The following is a 20,043-nucleotide window of genomic DNA, read 5'->3' as shown; positions in this document are numbered from 1 at the left end:
CCTGTGCTCGGGAAATAAATGCATGGCAGTAGTCCCTAGAATATACAGGTCCAGGAGTGGGGGAAGGCGATTCTCCTACATGACCTCTAAGAGCTGGAATGCTATTCCAAATTACTTACATTTGCAGGACTACTATATTTCCTTCCGTAGACAGCTGAAAACTTTCTTGTTCCTGGTCGCCTAAAGCCGGTCATTTGGGGGGGGATCTGTTTGTAACACTGGGGGGCCTTATGGTAGCCATGCGCTTTACAAGTGCCAATTCAATTCAATTGTCCTGAGACACTGAATCCCAAAATCTCAAAGGTGACAAACCAGAGTGTAAAGATGAAGGTGAGCCCAAGGGACTATTGAAAGTGTTAAGGCCATATCCCCCTGAACTACAAGCCATTCCCTCGCTGAAGCCGGTGATTTTGCTAAGAGACTTTGTATCTTGTTCTTCCAGTGACTAGGAAGAAATAGCCTCCCTTTAGCTGTGTCGAAGTTCACCCCAATGAATTTGGTTGTCTTTGTAGGAACTGGATTGTACTTATCTGTGTTCTCTGGTAACATCCCTATATTTCATTAGGGGTTCAGATTAGCTAGGGTCTTTTACACATTGCTACTGCCTGTAGCGTGCAAAAGCAAGGAGGAGGCATCAGGGCACAATCCAGGACACCATCACATCTCTTAGCCAGAACTTCCACCCACTTTCAATTTGTCTGCAAAACACAAGGAAGGTGCAGTCCAGGATCCCAGCGCATGTGCTGAGACAGCTGAGACACTGATGTGTGGCCTTTATATATCTGGTGGTTCACTCAGTGTCCTTCCTTTCCTTAGGACAGGAAGTGATAAGATTATGGCTAGCTTGACTCTCTCCCTATTTCCCTGTGATTTGCCATTATCAGTTACATCCTGCCCTTCTTAAAAACCCTGACCCCGCCCTCCTCTACCAAGAACCTGCTTGGTCTTCATGAAGATGTACAGTTCTCACATTTTGTGTTGGGCAGGAAGGCCTCTGACCACAGAGCAACTTGAACTGGAATTCCCCTACTTCTGCAACAGCGCCTAAGCCAAGCCGAAATCTCAGTGAGTTTGTATTGGGTGGCCACACATAGGCCAGCAGTACCAGTGTATTGTTTTTCGTGGCAACCTGTAACCCAATTGAAAGGTGCCTCCCTGCCATCTGCAGAGTTTGCGATTGGTGCTACATGGAACGGGTGTCCCTTTAGGTACTAGGACCATTCAACACTCACTGTGAGTAGGAAAGATCTACTTGCGCAGTACAGGCATTAAATGCTCCTAGGTGATATGAGATTTTAGAGAGGAGATAACATTTTAAAATTAAAAGTGTTTCCTAGATTTGTCATCTTAGACATAAAGTATTCTAATGTAATGATATTGAGGAAGAGACTTTTACCAGAGAAATATTGGTCGTTGTAAGTCCCTTATCTGTATAATCTGCAACCCAACTCTCTCAATATTAGCAGGTCAATCTAGAGAACAGAACATAAATAGTTTTCTCTCTGTAACCAGTCTTACATTTCCATCAATCGTCAACAAATAGAGCTCAAAATTGCCATGTGTTTGATACAGTCTACTACTGTTTTTGGATGTAGTGCTACATACTTCAATAATTTACACCTTTACTCACCATACTGCTCCAAAAAGGAACTTCCTTCCATCCAAGGCTGCCAACACAATCTCATTTTGATACATCATATTGCACTGTGAACCATGGCAAGATCAAAAGGGCACCTGTCTTGTCACCCATCGTGTATTATTTAGCAAAACGACTACATGATATAGGTTGTTGTTACATAAGACAGAATTGATACAAAATATTGATAAGTATGCAATTGAAGATGTAAATGATGAAAAACATGTTTCATCTTATTGGTTTATGATACTGTAAATGTTAATAATCTTTTGTGGATGTCACATTTTTCTTAGAATACATCAATGGAACATCAGTATGTGTCCTCCTTATTTCGGACATTAAGTCATGTGGTATCCGTAGGCTACGCCACGTTATTTCTTCCAATAGGTAAAGTACAAGTATTCTTCAGAAATTACGCATACTTTGAATGAAAATATACTATGCCTCTGCAATTAAAGCAAACCCAATGTTATAGTATCTCTCCTATACACAAGAAATAGTTGCATCATACACTATTCTTCACACCATTTTAAGAAAAATATTTTTTGAATATGAAAGCGAATGACAGACAGATAAACATCATTTGCATACACTATTCGCAGGTTACAATCAGCACCGTATCTGGTAAAAAGACTGAGAAAATATATACATTAAACAATTACTTCTCTGACTCTATTCCTTCGCATTTCCAATTCCACCACGGGTGATACGCATATCTACCCCCTGTGAGTGTTCCACTTCAACCATTTCCTGTCTCATTTCTTGGGCACTCCCTGGCTATAAAAACTTCTTTCTCCGATACCATACACCTGTCTAGTTCTTTCAGCCAAGCCCCACTGACATTGCAGGCGGTGCCACTCCACCCCACCCCCTCGTTATTTCCCTCTTGACTAGTGTGTATCCCAGAGTCACCAATTGTTGTTCTGTTTCAGTCAGGTCTGTATCGTCCCATATATTAAGCAAACCCAGGCAGGGCGTCGGATTTACCATCTTTTCCCAATGCGGACTAGTTCAAGTTCAAGTTTATTTATTATGTTTTGGAACTCAAAAGAGGTCCACATAAAGAAAATACATAAAAACTAGGTATTCATACCTATACAACAAAATAATAACACATTGTTGACAAAAGACAAAATTAATCCTTGCAACACAATTGATATGATCATCTAATAAATATCCAAAAAAACATTTAAAAAAGCAGAGCAGAACATTTCGTTTGGTGGATTGTACAAAGCGAAAAGAAAAGATTCAGCAGTTAGGATATTCAATTTTAAACACATCTTTCTTAACCACTTACTACGAAATGGGCGTAATGCTGGACATATAACAAGAACATGTAAGAAGTCCTGAATAGACAAATTACAAAAATTGCAGATTGCCGAACATCGATACCACCTAGCCTTAAGCTTGTTAAGAGGGAGTAAATCATACCTCAGAAGAAGCCAAAAACGCCGTATGGCGTGAGGGAGGTTCCAAGATACATAGGGTTGCTTGCATTTTAATACATAAGATTCAATAAGAGGAGATATTCCCTTCTTTGCAAGGATGGACTCCCTATCCAACCTGAAACTAAGATCCCAAGAGGCCTGTTTCAAGAGTAATTTTAGCTGTAGGGTAGACAAGGTAAAAAGAGTACTCTCCTCCAATTGTAAGAGTACAACAGCCCTCCTGAAATTCTTCACAATTAAGGAAAAATCCCTAAGGCTGCCCAACAATTCTACCTTCATTAGATGTCTTAAGGTCCCCACTTCCCCTCTTACCAATCTGGCTACCCAACGCACTAACCCTGCTAAGCCCTGCACCCAGCTACTTCGAATTCCGTATTCAAGTCTTAGGGAAGCCACTGTGAAGGAAGTGTTAGTGGAGGCTAAGGAACGTAAGATTTTTCATTCTGTAACGTGCAAAAAACCCCATTGCCCTATATTCACTATTTCAACCCCATACAGAAGGGAAGATGGGATTTGTGCCCTAAAAACCTCTAACAAGTGAGTGAAATGTCTTCTTCCTGTTGCGGAATACAAAGCACCCAAGCCTTTACCTTGTGAAAGGGCCTTTCGGGAGTTATTATCAGTGTGGGCCTTGTCACTGAGGTTATCGGATATAATTTTCCCCAGGAAGACATATGATTTAACTACCTCCAGCCTATGACCTCCTACAGACCAACCAAAATTCTCATATTTTGTTTTTTTCCTCCCTGAGATACTCATAATTTTACTTTTATCTATATTTATCTTTAAGAAATGGAGTTCAGCATATAGATGCAAAGCATGTAGACGATTGTTTAGCCCACTAGGTGTTAAATCTAATATAAGGATATCGTCTGCATATAACAAGCAGGAAATTGGGGATCCCCCCAAAGAAGGTGCAATACCAACACAATCAGATAAAAATAAAGGGAGCAAGCGCCGCGAAGCAGGACCCGCGGAGCGGGTCCGGCGAGATGTAGCGCTGTGCAGGGGAGAAGGCGCTCAAAGTTCCAAAGTAGCCACACCAGCAGCGAAGGTCCAGGTCTAGCAAGTAAGCGCTGAGAAGAAGAGAATCTGCCGAGGGATTACAAACCGGTGATTTTAGCTGTCAGAAGGGGGGCGTGGCGAACAGGGAGAGCGTCCCAGGTGACTCGGGTGAGCAGCAGGGACTCCTGGGAGCCGGAGTCCGTGCACCGCCTCGCTCGCAGCCCTGCTTCAGCCAACGCCCACAGCAACAGTGTCCAAAGCACTACACTCCTCAACACCCACAGGGAGCAAGCGCCGCGAAGCGGGACCCGCGGAGCGGGTCCGGCGAGATGTAGCGCTGTGCAGGGGAGAAGGCGCTCAAAGTTCCAAAGTAGCCACACCAGCAGCGAAGGTCCAGGTCTGGCAAGTAAGCGCTGAGAAGAAGAGAATCCGCCCAGGGATTACAAACCGGTGATTTTAGCTGTCAGAAGGGGGGCGTGGCGAACAGGGAGAGCGTCCCAGGTGACTCGGGTGAGCAGCAGGGACTCCTGGGAGCCGGAGTCCGTGCACCGCCTTGCTCACAGCCCTGCTTCAGCCAACGCCCACAGCAACAGTGTCCAAAGCACTACACTCCTCAACACCCACAGGGAGCAAGCGCCGCGAAGCGGGACCCGCGGAGCGGGTCCGGCGAGATGTAGCGCTGTACAGGGGAGAAGGCGCTCAAAGTTCCAAAGTAGCCACACCAGCAGCGAAGGTCCAGGTCTGGCAAGTAAGCGCTGAGAAGAAGAGAATCCGCCGAGGGATTACAAACCAGTGATTTTAGCTGTCAGAAGGGGGGCGTGGCGAACAGGGAGAGCGTCCCAGGTGACTCGGGTGAGCAGCAGGGACTCCTGGGAGCCGGAGTCCGTGCACCACCTCGCTCGCAGCCCTGCTTCAGCCAACGCCCACAGCAACAGTGTCCAAAGCACTACACTCCTCAACACCCACAGGGAGCAAGCGCCGCGAAGCGGGACCCGCGGAGCGGGTCCGGCGAGATGTAGCGCTGTGCAGGGGAGAAGGCGCTCAAAGTTCCAAAGTAGCCACACCAGCAGCGAAGGTCCAGGTCTGGCAAGTAAGCGCTGAGAAGAAGAGAATCAATGCGGACTACATATAAGTTGTGGCCCTATCCCATAGATCCCGCACGAGCAGGCATTCCCACAGAATATGATGAAAAGTAGCTGGCTGCCGGCAACCCTTCTCTTCACACCATTTTTGATTCAGATGTTACATTCTGTTGTCCCAGTATATAATATTGAGTCAAAAAGTTTACCATCCACCGTTTTTTGTGATCCCCATTTTGTTTAGCGGTGTCTCTGGTATATTGAATCTCTGGGCAGAGAGACTGCAGGGGAATCTATGATGACAATATATGCTTTCCCCCTCTAAACATTAAACTCATAGGAAAACACCAATTTATATATTTACTTGCACGTACCTTCCCACGTAAAGTGCCAGAAAGCTGTGCAATTTGCTTAAAAGTTAAATAAAGAATGTGGGATGCATTGAGTCCTTACAACCCCCACATGTGTGAATTAAAGCATACACGGAGGCTTACAGGCATGCATAGGGCATTGTGGACAAATGTGCAATATTGACAAGTCGAAACTAATCCAGTTTGATAAGCTTAGGTTAACTCTTGACATGAACTAAGTAAACTGTGAAGTCTGTCCTGAAGCTTGCAAGGCCTTAATATGGGTCACAAATGAGATTAAGTAGCAAAAGGGACATCAAAGTGCCCCTATTGTAACTTTTGGTGACAAAGTCTGTCATTTGTTTAAGAAACACATTTTTGTATTTTGGACTAAGAACAAATTAAAAATTACTTCTTTCGTAAAGTTACTAAGTAGTGAAAATGTAATTCAGAGTTTAGTACAATTGCCACCAAAAGGATTTCTAAAAGTGTATCTGACTTCTTGGCCTGGAGCAGTATTGACTAGTATAGGCGGGTCCAGGAATGGGGTTAGGAACGCTAAGCATGTGAATAGCAGAATGAGTGTGAGTTTCATTCGCTGTAAAATAGTCGATTAGATTTAAAATGTCTTTTGGGGTGGTGCCTTTAAAATCAAAATAGAATCAACAGATTACACCAAATATCCCTTAAGGAAACATTTGGTTAAAGTTCAATGTGATGAATTGTTTTGGTCATGTTTTTGGAGTTACATCGTCTATAGGCTGGTCATTGATGCAGTTCCTCAGAATTGTTATCCAGTTTAATAAATTCTTTCATACAAGTTATATTTCACATTTACTATGCCCTGCTCCAGTGACATATTTTCCCAACAACCTTTTCCTGAACATACAGATGCTTAACTCCTCGTGATGTCTTTCTCCAACATTTTTGTCCTCTGAATGTACAGCCATGTATATGTGCCCTACAAAAATATGATCACAAGTGCTCACCACTTTGAATAATGTACTATTTGAAGTCATGTTGTTCTGTAGCATTCACATGTGCACTGTTGCATCACTCCCCACCGTAGTATTGGTCCATGGTAGTCTTCACCAAACCACTACTTTTTCCTCTCATACTTCAAATACAGTCTGTATAGAATTTGTATTCACACTAAGCAATTCCTTTAAAAAAACTGAATACATTTCCAGCCTTGAAATAAACATGGCTCTATTACCCACCAAGAAGAAGACACTGACAACTCTACCACCACACCAGGAATCACCAACCTCTGAGGGTGCAGAGGTGAACCATTACAGAGTCAAAAAAGCTAGCACAAAAAGGCAGGAACAATTGTGATCTAGAAGGGAGGCCCCTAAACCAATGGCCTCTCCTCTCTGACACCAAAGAGCACAAGCAGCTTGTGGAAGAATCACCAGAGCCCAACAAGGTCTTAGGGTCAAGCCATGTCCACTTGCATGTAGTGAATCAGGCCAAGTATGTGCGTCTCCGAAGGAGTATGAAGAGCAGCCAAGCTGAAATGAGGAATAATTCCAGGAGGCGATCCAGTAAGTAAAAGAGGATTTATTGCAGTAAAGAAAGCACCCACAGCCAGGCGCTCCCGCTGCCTACCAGGATCTCTGCCAACTGATTAACGTTGGCAGAATCCTGACATGCATCGTTCAGCACCCATTTGTGGAACACCCTTCAAACCAAAACACTGAGCGCGAGGCATTCTCGCCCCGGTGACACAAGAGCTATAAGCATTGCATGCAATATACTACAACTTCTCTCTTCCTACTAAACAAAGGGGAAGTAACAATGCAAAAGAGGAAAAACCTGTGACAAATTACAAGTTAAAGCGATTGTCAAAACTTTACACCTAAGAGAAGAAAGAACATTTGGTAATATTCTCAAGACAAAACATAGTCATTTAATTTGGCAGGCAATCTCCTTTGACGGGTACCCAAATCAACAGGTGAGGGAGAGGCAGCTGCAGTCATATCAAGAGGCCCAGTATTTCGGCTTTTATGCAAAATGGTATGTGTGTTACAACACTGAGCAACAGTGGCTTTCGCAGAATCCTCCTGAGAAAGAAAAGGAGAGTAACAGATGGAGAATCACGCAACCAGCTGGTCCAGTCATAATGCTCCAACTCCTGTTTGGATAACTTGAGTAAAGAAGGAACTTGAGAGTCAGAAAGCCACCGTCTCCTACTGCCAAGTAGTGCTGAAGCTTTGCTCACATCAGTGACCTGCACAGGAGATGAAAATTTAGACAAACCCTTTGACACTTTTTTTCGATTTTTAATGAGAACCCAATCATTGAATTTAAATTCAGTATTGTTAAATTATTTTCCTTGATCATGTACAGATTTCATGTAATCTTTTTTTTCCGACACTTGAGATGCAAGATTTTGATCAAGTGTATTCTTGATATGCTTATTTTGTAACCAATCGGGACACAAACAAGTGTGAACATTCCTGCCTCTCAAAAGGAAAAAGGAGGAAGACCTGTGGTGCAATGAGGCGATATGTTATAAGACCATAATTTGGCCTCAACAAAATCTTGGCATCCTTAACTAACCTGTTTGCCCGTTCAACCAAACCTTTAGATGATAGAGAATATAAGGCAACCTTGAAATGATTGACATCATTCTCTGCTAAGAAAGCACAACATTTTTGAGATATAAAAAGGGTGCCATTGTCTGTAACCATAACAGAAGGTAAACCCTCAACAGAAAAAACTTTCTACAAAAATCTAATGGCATTGATAGAACTGGGTGAATCACAAAACATATGATGAACCCATTTGGAATGATAGTCAACCAGCAAAATGAGAAACCTAAGGTTGCGAGATAAAAGGTCATAAGATACTGAAAAATCTAATCCAACCGTGTCCCAAGGTTTATTGGGAAAGGGTTCAGGGTGCAAAGGTGTGCTCATGAGTTTCCATTTCTGGTCTGATAAAAGGCATTCAGAACATGAATCAATGTAAAACATGACCTGGTATTATAAAGATGGCCACCAGTAATACAATTTAATAAGTTGAGAGGTTTTAGAAATGCCTAAATGACCTTGGTGTGCAAATGTAATGATGTCTTCCCTGAGACTTGACGGGGGAACAAAAGAATCATGTCTCATAACCATGCCATTAACCAAGGACAATTCAGAAGCCACCATGGCAAAAGCTTTTAACTCACTACAAAGTTTCCTCCTCTCTGGCCACCACTTGACAATATATTCCATTACAAGTTTAGGGTTACATCCTTGCTGTAAGCTTCCAACCACACTTGTTCGGTAAGGTTGGGGCATTCTTTAACAGCCTTAAGTGCTGCAACAACACATTCTGTATCTTTAAAATTCTCTACTTCTGAGTCATCATGAAAAGCCATGCGTGAAAGGCAGTCAGCCCTGAAATTCCTTCCACCAGAAATATGCTTGATGGGAAAGTGAAATTCTTGCAACTTTGAAAGTAAACTAACCAACCTGGCTGACGTTTTCTCAAGCCCCTTACCATTGAGTAAATGTGTAAGGGGTTTGGAGTCATTTAATAGTTCAAATTCATGCCCCCAAATTTAATTTTTTAATTTCTCAATAGCCCAAACGCGAGTGCCTTGCGTTCAATACTTCTATAATGGGTCTCTGAAGGTTTAAGCATCCTTGAATAAAAAGCTATGGTGTGTTCCTTTCCAGAAACCCACTGACCGAGAACTGCACTTAAACCTGTAAGGCTGACATCCACCATGATAAAGAATTTTGAATCATCTTGAAAGGCATGAAGTGCAGGTGCTTCAACAATGAATTTTTGATTTGGTCGATGAAGTTGGTACTTCATCAGACCAAATAAACTTTGATCCCTTATGTGGTAAGGCATGCAAAGGCTCAAAGGTTTGAGCATAACCTTTGACAAAATGAGCATAGTATTCTGCCAATCCCAAAAATGATCGAAGGGAATTCTTGTCTTTAGGAGGGACAGCATGACTGATAACGTTGATAAGGGATAACTTGGGTTTGATTCCTTCATATGACAAAGTGTGACCCAAGTAATCCAACTGTTGTGTACCAAATTGACATTTGTCAGACCAAATGGTCATGTCTGCTTCATTTAATTTGCTTAAAACAAAAGTCAGATTTTCCAAGTGCGTTTCCCAGTCATTAACAAAAACCAGGATGTCATCCTGATAGGCCTGGACCCCTGGTGTGCCTTTAAAAAGATTATCCATCATTTTTTTTTTAAACGCTGGCCACGGAGGCCAGGCCAAAAGGAAGTCTGAGGTACTTTTAGACCCCGAAAGGTGTGGCGAAAGTAGTGAGGTCTTGAGAATATGTTGTCAAGAGAATCTGGTGATACGCTGAGCGAAGGTCTATGATTAAAAAATGATTAGCCCCTCCTAGGCTGGATTGAAGTTCATGGGTTTTAGGGAGGGGATGACAGTCAATTAAGATGCTTTTATTTAAAGTGCGTAAATCCACACAGAGCCTAAACTCACCAGATTTTTATCGAACAATAACAATGGGGATAACCCTTTCTGAAGAGTCACATGGTGCAATATCCCCTTCATCACACAATTTTTTTAAGACTGACTTGAGCTCATCCCTGGCACTAGGAGCTAAAGGGTGTTCCTTATGTAAAAAAGGTTGGGCATGGGGCTTAAGTCTAATATGATGTTGAAAACCTTTGACAGTGCCTAATTTGCTAGAAAACAGTTTCAGAAACAAATCTAAAATCTTTTTACATCTTGTGAATGATCTGTGAGGTTAAGACAATCTATTGTGTTCTGTTCATCTTCTAAAGATCCAGCTGCGGAGTTACCTTGAGGAACATCACCACGGGCAATTGGATTATCAGAGCCCGGAACAAGATACAAACCCATTTTTGCAAGGTCCTGCCAGCCAACGATGTTACGTCCTTTGACTGCAATGTAAACTTTTGTATAAATTGACTTTCCTAGACATTCCAATCTTGAATTAAAGTAACCCAACATTTCTCTATCAAATTCACCAAAAGCTTTGGGGCTAATGTCTGTTTGAGTCAAAACAATGGAACCTTGCCATTTCTCAAGAAACATGACATCTGATAAACATGGTTATGGGTGAACTAGAATCCGCCATAATTGTGATTTCTACTTTTCCAAATAATGCAAAGGACCTTTAACATAATGAGCATTGAACACTGAATTACATTCAACTGTCACAATCATGTCATAAAAATGCTCTTTACAATCATCAAGGGTTTCAGAAAATGCAATGCTTTTGACTCTAGTAGGTTTCTTTGAGGACCTGCAAACACCTTGAAAATGGCCTATCTTGGGGGGCGTGGCTGGCAGCCGAAGATGGCGGCAGCATCCTAGGCGAGCTCCGCAGTTGAAGCGGCCTCCGGTGAAATCCGTATATTAATCCGTCACACAAACATCGGTAGCGGGACGGTATCGACGCCCAGGACCGGGCGGCACAGAAGGGAACGATCGGAACAGAAATCCGACATCGGGAAGCACAGTTCGGAGAGCAGCCAGCTTGGGCCGCCGGGAGGTGTTGAAGCCGGGGAGTCGCCGGCAGAGGAGAACAGACCGGAAGTGCGACGGACTGGGCGAGACAGCGCCGGAAGTGCCCGTCCACAGGCGAGCTCGAGGCGACGGAGGACTGGGCGCTCCAGCATCGACATTGAAAGGAGGGGGCCGAGGATCGGTGGCCCGGACATCCCTGCGGACTACTTGGGAGCGCACCCGATCACTGTCCGAGGGCGGAGGATCCAGCGACCTTGGAGGCTGAAACCGCCATTTTGGGTGGGGAGGGCGCCCGAATCCAAGGTGAGAGACTAGGGGTGCCCAGTAACGACCAGCGCGGGACCCGCTTACACCGGCGGAAGACGGAGAGAGTCGTCGCATAGACCAATGAATACCCAGTGAGCGGGGGCGCACGTCACAGGCCACACATCGGACGGGGGCTGGGCTGCGGGAGGGGGGAAACCGGCACCTGCCCAGAATTACTGTCCGCAGCCTCCCGAGCCCAGACCCATCTTCTCGAGACCCCGCGCCCCGTCAGCTGCAGGGGTGTGGAGACGGGCCACGTACTCCCGCACAGGACTGTAGCGCCTCCCGCCTCGGAGCTGCTTCTCAGTGACGGGGTCCCGGCACACAGCGTTGGGGGGCATACTAGGCATACGCCTCATGAAACGGACTCCTTGGTGCTTCCCGGCCGAGACCAGTATACCGCCAACATAGACACTGCCACACCCACGGGCGACGCCCACCACCATTGTGCTGGTGACGCCGCGGCGGACTCGACTTCGAGGGACAGCCCCACACTGGCCCTTGTCGCGGCGGACGCCGCGCAGCGGAACAACCAGAGCTGCCGGGACAAAGCGGAACCATAAGCGGAACCATAAGCGACATTCAATAGACGGTGGATTGGCGACCGACTGGGAGAGGCAGAAGGTACGGATTATACCCACCAGTGGTTGGACGCTCAGCAGGAGACGAACTCAGTCACCCAGCAGACACTGGGATCAGCCGGCCTGCGGCACGTGCCGGTCGGTGTCTACAGGAGCTACTCCCCGACGAACTTGACACCTTTGGTGCAGTGCCACGCGACAAGACACCCCTGTGAGGCACAACGGACGGGGCCACCGAGATGGCCGGCAAGGGACCGAAAGGCGGAGCTGCGCAATCCCGTCTAGAAAAATACGCATATGGCCAGAACACTTCCTCCCCACCAGACGCGAAGGCGCAGACGGGCAAGACCACGGATGCGACAGGCGGCAAGAAAGCAACCCTGGACGATGTGATGCGGGCCCTCACCCAGGTGCAAACAACAGTGGGGTCGATCTCCGCGGAAATCACGCTAATCCGTGCGGACTTCCATAAAATGACGGAAAAAGTGAACACAATAGAACTAGTGACTAAATCGTTAGTGGAAGATGTTTCTGAGCTGCAATTGAATATGGAAAGGATTGCAAAGGAAAACAAAGAACTGCGTGACAAACTAGATGATCAGGAAGGGCGCTCGAGGCGCAACAACGTCCGAATAATAGGGGTTCCAGAATCGGAGGACACGAGAGCAATGGACTTATATGTAGAAGAACTGATCAAGCAACGCCTCCAGCCCAAGGGCCTCTCGGCCTTCTTTACAGTGGAAAGGGCGCACCGAGTCCCCGGGGGACGGCCAAAAACAGGCGCTAACCCACGGCCAATTATAGCGAGACTTTTCAATTTCAGGGACAGGGATGCGATCCTCCAAGCAGCAAGGAACTCTCCACCTATTAGGATTCAAAACTCCACGCTGGCATTCTTTCCGGATTATACGGCGGAGGTCGCACGGAGGAGGAGAACTTTCTTTGAAGTTAAAAAAGAACTCAGGGCGAGAGAAATCCCCTACTCGATGCTCTTCCCGGCCAAGCTGCGAATAGTGGCAGATAACAAAACATGGTTCTTCGACAACCCAGAAATGGTGACAGAATGGCTGGAGGGTTGGAGGCCAGTGGACCGGCCTCGCCGCTCGGCCAGGTCGAGCGCGAATCGCACAGACGGATCCCGTCCAGGCTCTCAATCGCCCGGCGGAGGCAATGGACCGCAGTCGCCGCTGGCCGACATTCCAGAAACGGAAGATAACGAAGAGCAATAATGTCCTGAGATGGTCTTCCCGGCCAAAAGTAATGCTGACCTGAAGTGCCGCCATGGACACTGGGTGGAGAGCCCCCGTGCCCTAGAAAGGGGGCCGCCGACTCCGGAGAGTCCTTCACCCCAGCGAGAAAGTACTGTGTTTTTGGGTTGGGATCAGGCACTCTGCTAAGTTGGGGGGGCAGGCAGTTTCAGGTCCGTTAAGCAGGGGGGCAGGGAGGGGGGGTGTTGGGGGTTGGTTGGGTTGGGAGTTAAGACACGGTTTAATTGGTCAAGAGTGGAATCACAAGGCACGCAAGCGTAGTATAACAGGTAAAGGGCAACTCATTAGACCTCAGTCGCTAGGTCACATTGGTGCTCACAAACACAGACACTATGGCGCACACCGCACGAGCTGACACAGGGGAGGGAGACTCCATACTGAGCCACGTGCCTCCGTTGAGTCTTATGACCTGGAATGTGAGGGGCCTGGGGGACAAGGTCAAACGAGGTTTAGTACTACAGAGTATAAGACGATCGAATCCGACCTTGGTCCTGCTACAAGAGACGCACCTGACAGGCACGGCAACGCAGGCCCTGGACAGAAGGGGTTACCGGATGATAGTCCACTCGGAATTTACCAAGGGGTCCCGTGGTACAGGTATCCTAATGCACCACTCCTCCAGATTCATAGTCCAATCCACGAAAACAGACACACAGGGGCGTTTTGCAGCGACACATGGGCAGTGGGAAGGGAGACAGATAAATGTAGTCTCAGTGTATATTCCGCCAGCGCTGCACACGATGGCTCTTCCGGAATTAGGGAAATTCCTTCTGGAACTGCCGGAGGGGGACCTCGTCCTAGGTGGGGACCTCAATGCAGTGGTACATAACACACACGATAGATTCCCGAGGCGAACCCAGTCTCCTGGGCCCTCCCGACTGCACGACTTTTTGGAGGCACAGGGCTTGGTGGACCTTTGGAGGCAGTTACACCCGGACGACCGACAATACACATATCACTCGGCGGTCCATGACAGTTTGTCACGGATCGATTATTTCCTAACATTAGGGCACGGACGTCTCACGATATCTGATGTACAAATTAAACCCAGGGGTATTTCAGACCATTCCCCGGTGACACTGGTCCTTTTCAATCCGGACCGTACCCGCAAACGCATCTACCCGATTCACCCAGGATTCCTTAAAGTGCCTCTTGTGGCCAAAACGCTGAAGAGGGGTACAAGGTCCTACTTCGCGGAAAACGAGGGGTCGGTGGCCTCTCCCACTATCCTATGGGAGGCCTACAAAACGGTGCTTCGAGGACAGGCTATTTCCACTGTCACACACCACAAACACACGCAGAAACAGGAATTATTAGACTTGGAAGACAAACTTGCCAGAGCCAATGCTGCCCATGAGCTTGACCCGACAAGAGACACGCTGCATACGCTCCGGCTGCACCAACAGCGCCACACAGATCATATCCGCCGCGGGGTGGTAGGCTCCATGGCAACGACGGCACACAGAGTATACGACGTGTGGGGAAAAGGCAGGTCGGCTACTGGCCTGGTTAGAGAAAAAACAAGGGGGACAAAGGGCCATACTGCAATTGAGGGATCCTGCGGGTGTACTACAATCCCGTCCATCACGGATAGTTGAACTCCTGGCGGACCACTTTCAAACAGTATACTCCCCAGAAATCGATGTCACACGGGAGATGGCGGAAACGTCCCTCGTGGGGATACCCACTCGCGTCTTGTCACAAGAACACCGTGACGAGTTGGAATCTGACCTGTCTGTCGAGGAGATACAATTGGCGATCGCGGCGCTGCACTCGGGGAAAGCGTTAGGCCCCAACGGGATACCGATCGAATGGTACAAAACCATGTCGGAAACGCTCGCTACGCCCCTACTTCACATGTTTAAGGATTGTCTAGAACAGGGCCAACTGCCACCTGACCAGCGTGCTGCGACCATAATAGTAATACCAAAACCCGGCAAACCACCGGAAGACTGCGGGTCATATCGCCCAATCTCCCTCCTTAACGCGGAGAGTAAAATCTTGGCGAAATTGTTGCCCCATTTGCGACAATTATTTCATCCTGATCAGTCGGGGTTCATGCCTCACAGGAGTACGGCAATGAATCTCAGACGATTGCATGGGGTGCTGGCGCGGGCCCCGCTGTTGTCGGAGCCTGCGGCGATACTCTCGCTTGACGCCAAAATGGCGTTTGACTTGGTGGAGTGGCGCTACTTGTTTGCGGTGCTGATACATCTAGGTTTTGGCCCGAAATTCGTGACTTGGGTTAAGCTCTTAGACACACGGCCGGTTGCAAGAGTGGCAGCGAACGGCCACCTCTCGAGGGTAATTCCTTTAGCGAGAGGCACGAGACAGGGATGCCCACTCTCGCCGTTATTGTTTGCCTTAGTGCTGGAGCCCTTAGCCACTATCATTCGGTCCACCCAGTTACTGCGCGGCATACAGTGGGGGGAAGGCTGGGAAGATAGGGTGTCATTGTACGCCGACAACATGCTAATTTACCTAACTGACCTGGTAACGGGTATTCCGGTGTTGCTTGCTTTGTGTGAGGGGCATGGGAAGTACTCGGGATATAGGATTAATTGGTCGAAATCAGTACTTTATATGATACACGGAACGCCGCCGACCCTGAGTACTGATTGCCCGTTGATACTAGAGACCGCCTCCTTCAGATACCTAGGGATCCAAATTACACGGGATCACGCGACATTCCAGGACTTGAACCTTAAGCCGCTGCTCGATAGGTCGAAATCGGACGTGCGTCATTGGAAAACCCTCCCGTTGACGTTACTAGGCAGGGCGGCCCTTTTCAAGATGCTGGCATTGCCTCGCTTCTTATATGTCCTAGAGAATACGCCAGCGGTGGTCCCACCAACATTCTTTCGGCAAGTGTCCGCCCAACTGTCGGGTCTACTGTGGGGCAATAAACCGGCTAGGGTCGCCCAGTCGAAGCTGATTAGAGACTGGTATAGTGGAGGGATAGCTCTACCCAATCTGGAACTATACTATTGGGCAGCTCATCTCAAGGTGATCAACCAATGGACACCAACCTAAAATTAACAGAGAGTCAAGAAACAAACAATGTACCCAAATATATAGATGCAAAGGAAATAGTTATTAAACTATACGAGTTCCCATCAGTCTACCATCGAGACCGCCCTTCATCATCTGGGATCTCTTGTGCATATATCTTATCACATTCAGGGGTAAAAAACCTGTGCTGGCAGATGACTACGCCAGGCGCAGGAAAAACCACAGTGTTGTTTACAGATGTGAAAAAGAATGGCGTGTCTGGTGGGGAACTGAGTAGCAGTGCTTAGAAAAAAGGTGTATTGTGAAAAGAAAGAGAAAAGGCTCTAAAATTAGGTAGTGATCGGGAAAATAATTTTAATAGACACCCTCACACTCCTAAATCAATAAAAGCTCTATCCTCCCTACGATAGAGCTAAGAGGGACGACCGGTGCACCGACGGAGAGTGCGGTGCATCCATTAACCTGAGCTCGTGCCAGGTGAGGTGGAGCTGTTCCTTCCCATCACGTGGGATGAGAAGATGACTATACATACACTTTCAGGTGATATGGTTTATGTTATTTAGATCTAGCAGTAGCACTAATGGTCCCGAAGAAGCAGCAGGAGATCGCTAGACTCCGTGTGTCTGCAGAAACATGTCGACCTTTCATCTTTAGTGGTTATTTGTTAAACCACTTTTGCACTGTTTTTATTGATTTAGTAGTGTGAGGGTGTCTATTAAAATTATTTTCCCGATCACTACCTAATTTTAGAGCCTTTTCTCTTTCTTTTCACAATACACCTTTTTTCTAAGCACTGCTACTCAGTTCCCCACCAGACACGCCATTCTTTTTCACATCTGTAAACAACACTGTGGTTTTTCCTGCGCCTGGCGTAGTCATCTGCCAGCACAGGTTTTTTACCCCTGAATGTGATAAGATATATGCACAAGAGATCCCAGATGATGAAGGGTGGTCTCGATGGTAGACTGATGGGAACTCGTATAGTTTAATAACTATTTCCTTTGCATCTATATATTTGGGTACATTGTTTGTTTCTTGACTCTCTGTTAATTTTAGGTTGGTGTCAATCATGTACAGGGGGCTTAACAGTTAGGGTCGATAAACTTACCCCTGGGACCTCCTTTGTGGTTGGGTGATCAACCAATGGATACATGGACAGCAGGATGACCCGGCTTACCTAGCAGACAGGCGCCAGCTAGGCACAAACACCCTTTTAGCCTCCACTCTATAACAAGGGCCTGACGGCGAAACTAAGTGGCCCAACCAAACACACAGTAATGTTATGGCATAAAGCCCAAACACGACTAAAATGGGAAGGAGTGATTACACGACTCACACCCTTGTGGGACTCCAAAGCTCTGGGTACACTGAGGCAGAGTAAAGGGTTTGATCAGTGGGATACCATCGGGATCTCTACGGTGGGGGACATGTGGACGACCGGTGGGGTAGTCTCCTTCGAAACGTTGAGGGAACAATATGATATGGGCCCTACTGAATCGTACCGCTATCTGCAGATTCGACATGCATTGTTGACGGCGATAGCGCCAGGAACTACTGTGCCGGAGTCGGCTCCGCTAGAGGACCGGCTACTTACAGACTACATGGAGGCCAGTGCCACATCCCTCACCTACCGTAAACTGATCAACAACCTACCCGACCCGTTGCAAAAACTGAAAGACAAATGGGAGGAGGAGGTGGGGGAGTTAGATGAGACAAACTGGAATGCAGCCCTGGCATCACCTAAAGAAGCTGGCATTTCGGCGAGATATAGGCTGGTTCAATTTAAAATACTGCACCGAGTATACTACACTCGCACGACTCTACACAAAATCCAAAGAGCAGATAACCCATACTGCCTCAGACAATGCGGAGAGGAAGGCACACTGTTCCACACCTTATGGTCTTGCCCCAGCATGGTGCACTACTGGCGGCGAGTGACACGCACGATCTCACAAGCTTTACAAATCCCACTCACACCTGACCCGAGGGTTTGTTTGCTGAATGTGTGGGGCCCGAAAAACTTGACACCACATGGAAGAAAATGGGTGATCATAGGTGTGATGCTAGCGAAGAGAGACATAGCACAGAATTGGGGGGCACGCGAAACACCGACCCTGGCACAGTGGTGTAGGAACATGGACTTGCTTATGATGGTGGAGAGGGCGGTCTATCAACAAAGGATGAACCCACGCAAATGGAATAAAATCTGGTCCCCATGGAACACATATAGGGGGAATCTATGTGACCCACTGCCAGAAGATGAGGACTTGGACAGCTCGGGGGAGGAGGATGATTCAGAATAGGGGGGGGGACGGAAGGGGGCGAGGAGCGCTGTTAGGAGGGACACAGGGATCTAGTGCGCGTAGCGCCGAACTGATGAATGTGTAGAATGTATCGCTAATGCCTTAAACGTTATACTGCATATACTGACGATAATGACGAAATGCTTGATTTGAGACACACTTCCACTCAATGACCTTAGAGTTGAAAGTTCTTTCTTTAAAAAAAAGTTGAACTAAGGGTTGGCGACAGCTGAATGTTGAGGCTGCACCGACCAATGTGCAATCTTATGATTATGCCTCTCTGAATGAAACAATAAAATTTAAAAAAAAAGAAAATGGCCTATCTTTTTGCATAAAACACATCTTTTCTCTAAGGTTGTAGCAAATTGTGTTCCCTTTTTTCATAGGGTGTTTAAAAGATTTGTTTACATTAACAGCATTAACGGAATTCCCAGTTTCATGTGTAAGTGACTTGAAAGAGTTGACAGATTGATCATGTTGAAGAGCTTTCGAGGTAACAATAGATCTCTCAATACTCTTGGCAATGTCAATTGTTTCTTGTAATGTGGATGTTCTGCAGCTGAGAAGCCGTTCTTGTTTTTTTCTTGAAAAACAAGAAAAAACAAATTGATCACGAATGTAGATCTCTGGATTTGCCTCAAACTCACAAGTAGATGCTAAAACTCGTAAGGCAGCAATGTATTAATCGACAGTTTCATCTTCAGATTGCTTTCTCCTGAAGAAATTATGTCTTTCAAGCATAATGTTTGATTCTTGACTGTTTTGCCAAACGAGATAAGGTCTCTTTGTATGAATCCCAATGATCTCCATTCCCCGCTTCTCCTGCAGGTGTGGGAAACTGAGGTACATTTTCAAAAAACATGTTGTGCAGTAAGTCCTAGACAGCTATAAAGAATTGCAACTTTACGAGTTGGTGAAAATGTAACAGCATCTATAGCAACAACATGGTTTTCAAAAACTTTTACCCACTGACGCCAGGAAATGCTGGGCTTACCAGGATGCTGCAATAAAGGAGGAGGTTGTGCAAATTGCTGAGAAGTAGCCAATACTTGAATGTAATTAAAAATATAAATATTGTAACCAAGCTGAAAATGTAAAACGTGAATAAATTATGAAATTATTTGTAACCTTGTTGTCCAGTAATCATGTGCAAAAATAGTATTACAGTCTTAAATCAAACTATAAGTTTCATCACTGAACTTTTGCAACAATCCTTGTATGTTTTAAAATGAACAATATTTAAAATGAAGGTGAGCCTATCACCGAACTTGAAGGCTCCAAAAGTGAAATAATAACAACTAGTTTAAATGAAGTAAATCAATAAGGTGAGCCTATCACAGAATCTGAAGGCTTAAAAGCAGAAAAATTGCATTGTGGATGAAAATAATAAGGTGTGCCTGTCACCGTGAAAGTGAACAGGGCTGGATCCTACCTGTGTAAAAGATCGGCCAATTGAAATTGACTTGCAGCGATGATGAGCCAAGATATGGAAAGCCCAAACCAATATGGCTGCCAACGTGATGACATCTTAGCTAGAAGACGTGTAGTGCGGGCGGAGCTTGCTCACAAT

The 20,043-nt window shown here is 46.3% G+C and overlaps 1 protein-coding gene across 5 annotated transcripts in view; it reads left to right on the top strand.

The window, feature by feature from the left end:
• Window positions 1–20,043, top strand: part of LOC144763221 (potassium/sodium hyperpolarization-activated cyclic nucleotide-gated channel 4-like) — a 1,875,862-nt gene that overhangs the window by 1,162,042 nt on the left and 693,777 nt on the right. For all 5 annotated transcript variants that reach the window (XM_078648610.1, XM_078648611.1, XM_078648612.1 and 2 more), the window contains exon 6: window positions 1,930–2,023. In XM_078648610.1, coding sequence (XP_078504736.1) covers window positions 1,930–2,023 — 94 coding nt within the window. The remainder of the gene's footprint in view (window positions 1–1,929; window positions 2,024–20,043) is intronic.

Source organism: Lissotriton helveticus, chromosome 6 (assembly GCF_964261635.1).
Source record: "Lissotriton helveticus chromosome 6, aLisHel1.1, whole genome shotgun sequence".
NCBI lineage: Eukaryota > Metazoa > Chordata > Amphibia > Caudata > Salamandridae > Lissotriton > Lissotriton helveticus.
Note: the sequence above shows the minus strand (reverse complement) of the source record. Positions and strands in the feature narration are given on the sequence as shown.